The 12,553-nt window shown below is 48.1% G+C and overlaps 1 protein-coding gene across 1 annotated transcript; it reads left to right on the top strand.

Annotated features, from left to right (window-relative positions):
- Nucleotides 1-1,615: 1,615 nt before the first annotated feature.
- Nucleotides 1,616-12,198, top strand: IL2RB (interleukin 2 receptor subunit beta). Its single transcript, XM_030960650.1, has 9 exons — nucleotides 1,616-1,697; nucleotides 1,994-2,120; nucleotides 3,595-3,709; nucleotides 4,878-4,989; nucleotides 5,516-5,664; nucleotides 6,096-6,273; nucleotides 8,036-8,132; nucleotides 9,934-10,018; nucleotides 11,362-12,198. Exons 1-9 carry the CDS (start codon nucleotides 1,616-1,618, stop codon nucleotides 12,196-12,198), a joined length of 1,782 nt encoding a protein of 593 aa, XP_030816510.1.
- Nucleotides 12,199-12,553: the final 355 nt, after the last annotated feature.

Raw genomic sequence — 12,553 nt, 5'->3', positions numbered from 1 at the left:
GTTTTGGGTTTTTTTTATTCTTGGCCTTACTAGCCTTTTCGATACTCTGGGGCCTTGTCTCAGTCTGAGAAGGCAGGCAAGCAGCAGCTTCCTGTGCGCAGGTGAGAGGGAGAAGGCAGAGACCATGCGCATGTGAGAGAAACAGCTTTGGAGCAGAACCGCCGGGCTGCAGGCACCTCTTCTCCCGTGGACATGCACTGAGCCAGGACACCTGCCTTCATCACCCTCCCTTCTTCCCCTCACCCTCCCCCTCGCTGTTTGACATCCAGCACCTGCTGCCGCCCAGCCTCACGACCCCAGGGACTCCCTTCCTCTGGACTGCTCAGTGCCTGGAGCTGGAAGGTAACGGGGGTAATGCCAGCTCTCTCCCACATGGGGGTGGCTGATCTGAAAGCATCTTAGAAGGAGTTTCAATCTGACAAACTGCAACTCGCCATTAGGAAGGGCTGAGAACATATTTATCTCTCTTGTCTCTCCACAATCCTCTCAAATCACACCACACATCTCACAGCCATGCCGCCTGCTTTTTCTCTTTCTCTCCTCTCTCTGCTAATGTGTTGTCATCGTGTTTTTCTTCCTCTGAACCTAATCTTTTATCACAATGAGGATTGGTATTAAGCTCATACTGGCCCTTTATAAGCCCTCTCTTCACACCCCTCTCACAGTCCGGCAAGGTCCAGTGGGATTTCCATCTTGTTTTCCTCAGATCTGCCTGAGTTCCAGGGTTGGTGAGAGGTGAGGGCAGCTCCTTCTCCTCTCCTGTGGGCAAAGGCTGATCTCAAGGTCCAGGTGTCCAGGTGGACAGGGAGAGAGAGAGGTTTGGATGAGAAGACTGTAAGGCCAGTCTGTCTAATATGGAACACAACTGTACAGGCATTGTAAGACAAGGAGGCTCCCTGGGTGCCTGGTCTTGATGAGAGCTGCTGCTGAGTTTCCTAATTACAAAGCCCAAATTTTCTGATACACCTAAAATCATTAACTTCCAAGGCAGAGCAAGGGTCTACTTGGAGGGGATGATGCATAGTTTGTACACTACTATGTAATATTTTTCGATATGGTAAAGCCTTGACTTTCTAGAACGTGGTAAACACTTTCTTCTCCCTGATTCCCCCACCTGTCCCAAACATGCTATTCAAAATCTGTTCCTAAGCCATGAGCTCTGCAACTAACTTCTGTCAGTTGCATCCAGGGACCCTCTTACTCAGCAAGCACCTAGTTATTTCAGCCCTAGGGTTTACCAAAAAAAGAAGCTCTTCAAAGCGCAAGCTGTGCACAGCCGAGGCAGCACTCTCTACCTGAGTCAGCAGGCAGCACACACGGACTGCTGCGCGCTCACTCTCGCGTTTGCAGAAGACAAGATTCCTGCAAACAGCCTCTGTGCTACCCTGTGAACAGCCTCACTGCTGAGCAGAGCACCCAAGGCAGGAGAACAGCGAGGTGCTGAGGGAAAGGTGCAGACTCCAGAGGGATATGAGTTTCTGAACCCAGAAGACTGGCACTGCATCCTAGGACAGTGGATGCTTCCTGTGAGATGACATCTTGACATCCTCCTAAGTTCCATTGCTGAGCTGTGTTGTGGGGGTGTCTTCTCTCTTTCAGTGTGTCACCAGTACTGATGAAGCCCTCATTGCTGCTTCTGTCTCACCTCTGCCTGTTCAGCCTCATGCCTCCCTCGTGGGCATCAGACTCAGCACAAGGTAAGAAGCGATTCCTTTCACCTGTGCCGGCTGGGTGAACAGGGAGGGCAGTATGCTGCTGTGCAATGTTTGTGTTGTAACGTGCAGCCAGAGGAGGTTGCAATATTACAGGTCTCTGATGAGCACATCAGCCCAGATATAGAGAAATGAGTGGCACTGTCTTTCTTACTTGGACATGTCCAGCAGAGGATTCAGTCAGTAGTTTGGGATTGGACAGCATTGTCTGGGGTGATGATTAACGCCAAGCATCATTGCTAATTGAGCCACATTGCTGTCTGTCTCTTCTCTGCTGGCAGGTGCCTCCAGCCTCACTTGTTGGTATGACTCACGGGCAGCTCTCTTCTGCGACTGGGACCCGGGCAGGGACCTGGCTGAAGCACCGTGCCAGCTGGAGATTTCATCAAAGAAAGGCTTTTGTGACAGGTGCGTGACTGGAGAGGCTGAGGGAAAACAATGCCACTTTACGAAAATGTAGGCTTCCCCTTCCCAGGCCAGGTGTAGTGGAGAGAGCTGAGGTGTTTTGTCTTGAACTCTGTCTCTGTCTCCATGTGGGCCGAGATGCTGGCAGCCGCTGCTCAGTGTTTGCCATCTGACAGTCCCAAACTGTCTAGCACAACCCATCTTCCAGTTCCATGGCTCTATCTGAACTTCACTTTTCAAAAAATCCCTCTCCTTGGCAGACACCCTGGGGACTGAAAGGCATTTTCAATGGAAAATGAGGATGTATAGAAATGGGGCTGGAGAAGGGTGGAATTGAAGTTGTACAGAGGCCATTTGGCGATTGCCAGGATGACCTGAGAAGGTGCACTTTGAGTAATAATGAATGAAGAAAAATACTGTCCCCTCTTCTCTCCCCTGGCTCTTTCATCTTTTCCAGTTCATGCTGTTTTCCTCTCCCATTTGCCTCCCAGCAGAAGGGAGGTGTTTGGCCAGTACTGCAGTGGGGGCTGGCTGAGTCTCTGTCATCTCCAAATAGGACATCTGCAGCCAAGGGGCTTACCAGCCAAGCCCAGGACTGCCCTGGGTGCCTGTCTTAAGGACAGGCTCAGTGTGATTCTGTCATTGGGTGGGTTACTTGTCACTGTCATAGAGACACCTCCAATTGAGTTAGATTGACAAATATATCTTGGGGCTGGTGCATGGCCATAGAAAGCTAAAACACTGATGTTGCTCTATGGGTGTGAATCAGAGATTGGGGCTGGAATTGGGGCTGGATGTGGAGCTGTGCTGTTCTTTGGCCGGGGCTCTGGGAAGAAAACCCTCCCCACTGTCAGCCAGTCCCAGGCCTGATCTGACCTCAGAGCTGGAAGAGGCACCTCAGTCGGACGCTGCCCCAGCTGCAGCCCCAGAGATGCTCTCCACCCTGCCACACCCCATGCCAGAGCTCAGCTGGGGCTCTCTTGTCAGGGCAGAAGAGAGGTGTTTTGGTGTAGTGCTGCCACTTGAGATGGGCTGTCCTGGCCGACTGAGATGTGACCTGGCTCAGAAGGTGCATGTCACTGAGTATCTGAGATCCTACAGGACTGTCAGTGTCCGGAAGGAGACCTGTAAATCCTGGAGGGGCTGAAACAGGCACCTGTTCCAGGGCCAGGTTGCTGTAGGTGAGTTTGGGCTCTGTATGCCCTCTGATATCAACAGGAAGCAGAGAAGATAGGAAGAGGATTTTGTGAAATCTTTGAAACTGGAAATCTGCTGTTATCTTTGCCTTGAAATAACTGGGGTGCATTGACTTCCATGTGCCAGCACAGAAAATTTGTCTGAGTAATACAATGGGGAGAGAAAGTAGGATTACATCTTTCCTGTAACCTGTTCAGCAAATACAGTAGAATGTAAAATGCTTTGAAAGCCCTTTAGCATTACATAGTATTTGACTAACTACAAAGCTATAACTTTCCAGCTCACTGGAGTTATATCCCTCACCTGAAAAACGCAAGAAGCACTGCAAATTACCCAAGGCAGAGCATATGACAGGACTGAGGAGATGCATCAAAACCTTCAACCAAAATGTTAATGTGAGTAATTCATCTGGGATGTCCTGGCTAAGAACAAAGGAGAAAGGATTTATATAGGCATTTTGGGGGTATAAACAGTGCAACATCCAGGGGTAGTATAAAAAGGCCAAACCTAATCCCTGAGTCCAGATCTGGGATGGGGCTTGGTGTGCGTTGTTGATATAAGTGCCTCCCGTGGGTTCCCCTGCAGGAGGGATTGGCTTCATTGTGAGCTGTGCTGACACATGCGGAAGAGCTGCAGGACAGACAGATCATCAGCAGTGTCCCATGTCTCAGTCACCTGTGTTTGGCCCTAATCCCTTCCTCTGAGGAGGGATGGGCATCACCACCAGCTCTGAGATCACTTCTTGATCTCTTTTTCCTAGAAATTATCAATACCACTTTCCAGATCATTAGCTACTGTGAAGTGTGGTTAGATGTGTCTAATGCAAGATGCAACAGCAACACATCGCTGGAGCTAATGGTGATGCAAATCTTCTATTATTCTTTATGTAAATCAGTCTTATTTTGGATCCATTATGTACTTCCTTCAGTCACATCCAATGTCACTGCAGTTCCCATGTTTTCAGAAAACACACACCCAAATTTGAGCTAATATTTTTATTGGTAAAGTCACAACCAGTTCTAATGACAGACAAACTTTCATACATTTGCATATCATGTGCAAAGACAAATTGCGGGGTTGGTATATAGCTCCAAAATATTTTCTTTCTAATCAAGCTAATTTCTCTGTTACTTATTCAGTACTGTATGATGTATGTGGCCCTTCAGCATCACTGCATTTCAAGTGTCAAGTTTAATACTAATGCAGTTTGAGTCTTACCAGGGAACATAAAATGTTCTGGTAAAAATAAAATTTCTCCATAAATGTCATCCATAGAGAGCAACTTTTCCTCCTGCTTAGTCAGCACATACTGGAATCCCAAGAAACTAGCCTATCACAATATTTTGTGTATTTTCTTGTCAATAAACAAACAAAAAAATCCAACCACATGAAATATAAAATTTTGGTTCCTCACTCACCACTGAGATTTATGCTCTTCTGCCACAAATACCTTCCATATTTATTGTCAAGTATGCCTAATCATCTTATGCATAGGCAATGCTTAGAAATTTGAATGCTTATTCACAAGGTTTCACTGTCACTAATGGTTAATTTTCCCTGCAGAATCAGTGCTTCACCATTTCAGACCGTCTTAACTTGTCTGTCCATTGTCGCACTGGAGAGAATAAAACCAAAATACCTGAACAAATAAAAAACTTCAATCCATTTGCAAATAGTGAGTACTCATCTGCCTTCTGGTCTCTGAAGCTTCCCCATGAGAGGATAGCTAATTTTCCTTCCTCATCCACTCCTATGCAACACCCACAGCTGATTTTAGGCCTTTGTCTGTTGTTTGTCCCCTGCTACAATGAGCGCAATGTTGACTCCTGCCACTTGCTCCTCTGTCACGCAGTGCCATGCCAGCCACACCCTGTCCTGTCCCATATCTGGCTTCAAACAAGTAATGATAGCTCAGCTGCCCTCATGAAAAATGTGTGCTGCTGGAAGGATGGAAAGTCTTGCTGCTCTTCCTCTGCCCCCCTCTAGTTGTGCGCTCCCCCCCTCCTTTAAGACAGCTTTGGCATGTTTCAGTCTTTGCTGACAGGATTCAGCTCACTAATCCAGAAGAAAAACATCTGCTTGGGACATTGTTTTGCTGGCTGTGGGATTTTACCCATCTCAAGGAGATGTCCTGCTGCTTGGTGTGCAGTCCTCTTATGGACAGAGCATGGGGACATCAGCCCTGCTTCTTCTCTTTCCAGTAAAGCTGAGGCCTCCAGGAGACCTTCAGCTGGTTAACATAACTGAAAACACCTCCAACCTAACCTGGAGCCTGAATATTTCCTCTCACTATTTGGATGGGAGGCGGGAGTACCAAGTGCGGTTCCGACACGTGAGTCAGTCCTGGGAGGTGAGTACAGAGGGGGAAGCTGGGATGTGTTCCCACATGAGTGCTGGACAAATCCTGGTCTTGTTTATGTCCCCCAAGATCTGCTTCTGGGCCTCCTCTCAGGATGTAAGCAGTTTTGGTGAAGCTGGAGGGAGGATAACAGCCCCTGCCCTTTTATCTGTGTCACCTACTGCCAGTGTTTGGTGATGACAAGGAAGCAGATGGGGATCCTATTTTGCTTAGTGCTGTCACAAAAAAATTCAGACACTTTCAGGACAGACCTGAAAGGTATGGGAAAAGCAAAGCAAAAAAGAATTTTCCTTCAGGGTGAACAAGCCGTGCACGAGGTGTAAGGACTTGAGACAAGTCTTCTCTGAGGGTTTTGGAGAAGATGGGTATGTGAGGCTGTAAACCAGGGCATTGACAATGTTCTAAATTTGCCCTGTTCCCAGGAGGCTGCAAACTTGCCTATTGAACAGGACCAGATGTGGGCAAATTTTGAGAGACTCTCACCCAACTCTAAATATGAGGCAGCTGTCCGTGCAAGGCCAAGCGCCAGGAGCAACTACAAAGGTGTGTGGAGTGACTGGAGCAAGCCGGTCCTGTGGAGGACACATGCTGACCATAAGGGTAAGTCGGGTAGTCTGACCTGGAGGGGAAAATGGGGACTCAGGGCAAACAAGGTAGAATGGCCAAAACAGGGTGAGAAGCTGAAAGAAGATGTGTAGGGAGAGCTGTGTTGACCAAAGAGTAATAGAAAGGTTGAAAACTGTCCCTCCTGATCAGTTAGGTGAGACCATCTCAGCATCACAGCTTGCGGGCAAAGACCCCCTGACCTCAGAAAAGCCCCTCTGACTTCCAGAAGCCAGGCAAAATGCACAAGGTATAAATCAGGGACTGCTTCCCCAGAGCAGTAAGGCCAGAGGTCTGACCAGCAGAAGCAGTGGCAAAGATTGGCTTTTTCCCAGATGCTAGTGTTACCTGGGAACATTCTCCCAGCTTCCTAAAATGGCCCAGGTCAGTGGAGGTACTGATCAGTGAAATGCGGTGAAACAGCTATCAGCTCCTGAGCTGAGGAACACCGAGCTTGGGAAGCAAAGTCTCATGGAAACTGGGAGAGACTTACTGACTTACATGCATGGTAACACTCTTTCAAAAAAGATCTGCTGAGATCTGCATCAGTCACTGTGTGAACTTCCAGCCTTGGTAGATAGTGCCCTTCAGTGAGTCGGTGGCTGTGGCCTCTGTCATTTTTTTTCCAAAAAATAAGCAGGTAGAGGTTATTCCTTCTCATGTTGCCCCCATCCTGCCTCTGCTCAACCCCTCCCTGTTGTTTCCTGGTCTTGGTATAAACAGAGGAGCTATGTTTAGAAAGGGCGCTGTGTTGCTGTGGCGATCAAATTTTGACAGTGTGTGATGTCAGTGAATAGGATACAGCCGCAACCAAGTTGTCATAGCAACCAAGACCCAAAGATAACCAGGGTACCAGAGGCAGAGGAGACAGAGTGATCTGAGCAGCATCTCAAGGACAGGGAAAGAATGTGCTAAAAATGTCCCCTCTGTCTTTTATTTTTCTCTGTTCTCTCCCAACCGCTCCAGAGATTCTCTGCATGACCAGGCCAAGGGACACGAGGGGTGGGAGGAGATGACTCGCAGGCAGAGGAAACAGGCACAGAATAGCAAGAACAAGCAAAGGTGCACTAGGGAGATATGATGGGAAAGAGACAGATTAAGGAATGTTTGAGATGATGCCAAACAAGCCTGAGGAGTGCTGGCAGCCCTGGCAACGTGGGAGCCCAGTCTCTTTGTCCTAACCCTACAATCCAAGTACTAAAATGTGGTGTAAAGTTGTAACCTTCCTAGCCTCCTAACACTTCCCTACACTTCTCCAAAGAAAGAAGTCAGTCCCTCAGTCCCTAACCTTCTCTATGCTTCTCCTTTTGCCTTCTCAGAGACCTGTGAACCCCATGAGTCCCTCTCCCCACTGACCATTAATGCTGTTTCAAGCCTCCAACCCCACTTTAGCTGGTTTTAGGAGTCCCTGCTTTCCTTAGCAATGAAACAGGTTGGCGGACGCCTCAACTGGCACACCTCATCTGTGGTGCTGTTATGGCCAGGGAGTTCAAGCTTTGTTTGTTCGGCACAAATTATCTGTTAAGCAATGCTTAGACTCTGAAACCTGTATCAGCTCAAAGGCATCCTACACAACACAGCAGAACTCACATATACTGACCTGTATATTAAAATTCTAGATAATATTATAATATTATATAAAATTATAACAAAGGCCCACTTTGATCACCTTGAACAGCCATGAAAGGGCTGCAGCTTCTACCTACAGAATCCTGGTTAGCTTTTAACAGCCGTTTCCTCATTCTTTCTCATCTTGCAGGAACATCCCAGCCAGTCCTGCCAGTTCTGATAGTGAGCACTTTCATCTTTGTGATCATTGGGACTGCCTTCCTCATTAACTTACGGACCCTGAAATGGTAATTGAGAATTAAGTTTACATCTCTGTTCCTCTCCTGTATCTTGTGGGTATTCTCAAAACTCAGATTATTTTTCACCTGCTGTTGCTCAGGATAGAGATAGCTTTAAGCCAACCAATGTATGGTTTGTAGCCCAACCTCCTGAGACTGATATTTGCCTGTGGAAAAATAACACCACCCAAGATGATGTGGTTTCACCAGCACTGTTGTATTGTGCCATTCTCCTGTGACCTGGTGTCATGCCCTGGCTAAATTTAAAACAGCTGCCTCAGCACATCTGTTGCCCAGGGGTTAGAGTGGTGTTTCCTGGCAGGGATGCATCAAAATTGCTTCTTCAAAGGCAGGTCACTGGGTTGGGAACTCTCCCTGTAGTGAGGACCAAGCAAGCCTGGTTACCACTTCCTTCTCATTCCAGCAAGAGCTCAGGCAGGATGAGATGACATTGGGCCTGCAGGCAAAACTCCTGAGTGAGGAGCACAATTCTTGTTCTCCCTGGTCTGTGCAGTCCTCATACACTGATAAAACATATATGATGCTTCAAGACCTCTTTGCCAGTGTTTCTACCCAGACACTGCTTTTATTAAGGACTGAAAGTGTCTCACAAGGTTACTCAACACAATAATAGGAACAGTGACCTCTCATCTTGGCACAAGTTTGGAAACAATCACAGGTTTTCTCATCTCACATCAGGGGTAAAGAAGCAGGGTGCTGATATTCATGGCAGGGAGCAGGGACAAACATTCTCAGAGATGAGGTTGCAGAGGCTGGGTGGTTTCTCTGCAAGGAGACAGAGAACCATGCTGAAGGACAATGGATACTGAGAAAGTCACTGGTCACTATTTTACCCTGAGTCACTACACAAAGTAGAGGAAGTGCTAGATGTATAGCATGGAGGGAGTTAAAAAGGCCTCCTTTCTCCACAAAGTATAATCAACCTAGGGGAATTGAGTGCAGAATAATGCTGAGGTAAGATGCAACGAAGGATTAGACATGCATGAATAAAAATAGCATCTGCAATGATGTAAGGTAGTTTATATGCAAGAGCTAGCAAGCTCTGATACTTCAGAGAGTACATTGATTGCTTCCAGAGGTCAGGAGGGTTTTTCCTTACAACATCCTACAGCAAGGCTTCAGTAAAGGGATGACAAGATGATCCAGCCACTCTGAGAAGCGGAGGAGCAGCTTAGATCATTCCATGCTGCATCAGGATGACAACACACTGGTTCCAGGGAAGGAGAGGCCTCTGGACAATGCAAGGCATACTCACTGAGATGGCTTGCACAGCCAGTGTGCCCCAGCTATGCCATGCAGCATGCTGCTAGGAGGAAAGAGAGCTGTGGCAGAGCTTTCCCAGTGATGGCCCTGCTCAGGTCCTGAGTCATTGTGGTGATAGCAAAACAGAGAACAAACAGCTCACAGCAGTGGGAACTTGGAAACAAGGGAGGCCTGCTCAGCTTGTTGTCAGGACGGGGGCTGAAGGGGGCAGGTGGAGAGGCTAAGGTGACCAGGCAAGGCAGGGAAGAAACCAGTAAAGCCAGGGGTTGTCCTTCCCCAGGGAAAAGGCTGGGGGAAATGTATTTTCCAGTGCCAGGTTTATCTGTCTCACCTCTATACATCTTGTGGCTCAGTAGTGCCTCTCAGACCACTCAAGAGGAAGGACAGACCTCAGGCTCAGCTTTACCTCTTCTCCCATGCCAGGGCAGTACCTGTGAATTGCAGGGCACTCTTTCACCCCCACCACAGTGACAGTGATCAGGATCAGGCCCTGCTTCATTTGTCCTTCTCATTGTCTCTCCTCAAGGTTTAAGAAGATCCTGAAGATTCACATCCCAGACCCCGAGAAGTTTTTTCCCCCACTTGTTTCGGTTCACAGAGGTGACATTCAGGTATGGGGCTGGAGATGGAGCCATAGCGGGGAGAAATGAGGGAAAGGAGCACCCAGCTGCACATGCCCAGGACAGATAGACCTACCCATGCATACATGATATATGCACCTGTAGCACCAGCAGCTGGGTCCTCTGCTCAAGTTCTGTTTTCTGACCTTCTAAAACCTGACACTCAGCTGAGGCATCTCTAATTACAGAACAAAGAAATGGCAAACCACACAAAGCACAGCACCCTGCTCCCATAATCAGCAGCCTGAGAGACAGCAAGGGACCTGCAGGAGGGGGCTTGGCCTCTCAAGATCCCCCTCCCTCCCAGTTCAGGGCCTCCCTACTTGCCCTCGGCTGCCCAGCTCTTCCCCAGATTTCCTGCTGTGAGCTTCTCCTCTGCTCCTGTTGTGAATTGCCATCACACTGGATGGCACTTAGCTATTCCTTGCATCCTTGTCTGCTTCCCTTCTTTTCCCACTCCACTATTCCCCTCCCCTAGGCTCTCTGTGAGTATGGGCAGCTGCAAGGAGACAATTACCACTCTGTACAGCATTAAAGGGAGCGTCAGATGCAAGATGTGGGAGGTGATCCCAAGGGGCATCTTGCTTTAAGAAGGATGGAAACAAACTGCAGAGGGTTCAGAAACAGCAAAGCTTTGAAAAAGCCAAGGTGTAAAAAGGCTTAGAAAGCTTAAACTACGCAGAAAGAGTACAGAGTAGGGGGAGGGGGTTGTGCACTCAAGACACTTTATCAGTGCAGAAAGAACTTGAAAAATTTGCTTTACAAGCCATAAAGGCAATGGATTTGGGTGTTATTGAAACCAGTTTATTTTTAAGGATAATGATGCACTGAAGGATATTGCTTGTGATGACTATGAGAATTAGGCAGAAGGAGCCTGGAAGGGCATTTTAGACAAAAATCTGCACATGGACATGTGGATATATCAGAAGCTGTTCAGCACCTAGCAATAGATTACATGAGATACACCTCAATACTGTTTTTCATGCTTCACTTCATCTTATGGTCTTGAAAGGGTTTTTCCTACCTTTTTTATTCCCTTTGTTTCATTTTAATTCTCCATCTTAAATTCACTGCTTCAGAAATCTCAAAACATAGGCTGACAAGATCCACTCTTAATTTTAATGTGACAAAATTACATACTCTCTCTGAAAATCCTGCAGATGAGACATCATGAATGGGAATTTCCCTCCCCACTATCTCTGGCAACCCTTGCTTGGACAGAAAATAAGTCACTCGATTGCTATGGCCAGTCAGTAGATTAAATCTTTGGTTCCTCTCTGAGTGCTATACTTTGGTAGTCACTGTCTCTCTCTCTTGTGTTTCTTCCCCACCAGAAATGGCTCTCGTCCCCATTCTCCACATCTTCCTACTGCGTGAACAGCACAATCCCAGAGATCTCCATGCTCGAGGTGATACAGAAGAATGACCAGGAATCCCGGTTTCTACTTTCCAAGGGAGCCCTGACTCCTGATCCTCCCATAGAAACCAGTGTGCACTCTGGGTCCAGCTGCTTCACCAACCAAGGCTACTTCTTCTTCCACGTTTCCAACTCCTTGGAGATTGAGCCCTGTCAGGTCTACTTCACCTACGAGCCTTTCAACCAGGAGGGCAGTGGCAGCAAGGATGGCGACTGCTACCAGGCTCTCCCCTCTCCAGACCTCTGCACACTGGCAGAGGACATGAATGTGCTGCCCAACAACTTCTTTCACTGTATCGAGGCAAGCCAGGGCTCCCAAAAGAGCAACTTCATGGAAGAGATAGCTGGTGAAGCCCAGCAGGCCATGGCTGTTCCTGGGGCTCTCCAGTCGAGGGAAGGCACTTCACCAACACCACTTCTGGAGCAGGATGAGAAGGTGATGCACAAAGCAGCTTCACAGCCAGCTGGGGCTGTGTGCCAGCTGGACACTGACTTTCCTGACCCACTGGACCCGCAGGACAGCGACACTGTCAGTGTAACCGAGGGCAGTGGGAAGGGGGGCCCTCCAGCTGACCCCTGCACACCAGCAGCAAATGCTGCCTCCTCCTCCTCCCACCCTCCACAGCCTCCACCTCTAATGCAAAGACAGGATGAGGAGCCATGCAAAACAGCCTTCTCCAGCCAGGTCCCAAACACCGGTGCCTACCTTTCTCTGAGGGACCTCCAAAGCCAGTACAGCCATTGCTCTGTCTAGGATCTGCCTGCAGGAGACCCACAGGTGGGAAAGGCCACATCTGCAGGGAAGGCTAGATGGACAGTTTCTCTCCTCAGGACATGAATGTAACTTCAGCATCAATCCCATTGGGACTGCTTACTAATCAGGCTGAAACCCAGCCAACAACGACTTACCTTCACAAGGAAATCTGTTTTTCTGTTACTACTGGCTCTGATGGCATAGAAACTCCTCACATTTCTCAAGTGACATTCCAAACCTCACTAATTCATTTTTCCCTTCCCAGCTCCTGGTAGGAGACTGTGCCAGCACTTCCATGCTCTGCATTTTGGTGTAAAATAGCACTCAGCTATGAGGCTGAGCTGGCATATGATCA

The sequence above is a fragment of the Camarhynchus parvulus genome, chromosome 1A (genome assembly GCF_901933205.1).
Source record: "Camarhynchus parvulus chromosome 1A, STF_HiC, whole genome shotgun sequence".
Classification (NCBI taxonomy): Eukaryota; Metazoa; Chordata; class Aves; order Passeriformes; family Thraupidae; genus Camarhynchus; species Camarhynchus parvulus.
This window is presented reverse-complemented; position numbering and strand designations above follow the sequence as displayed.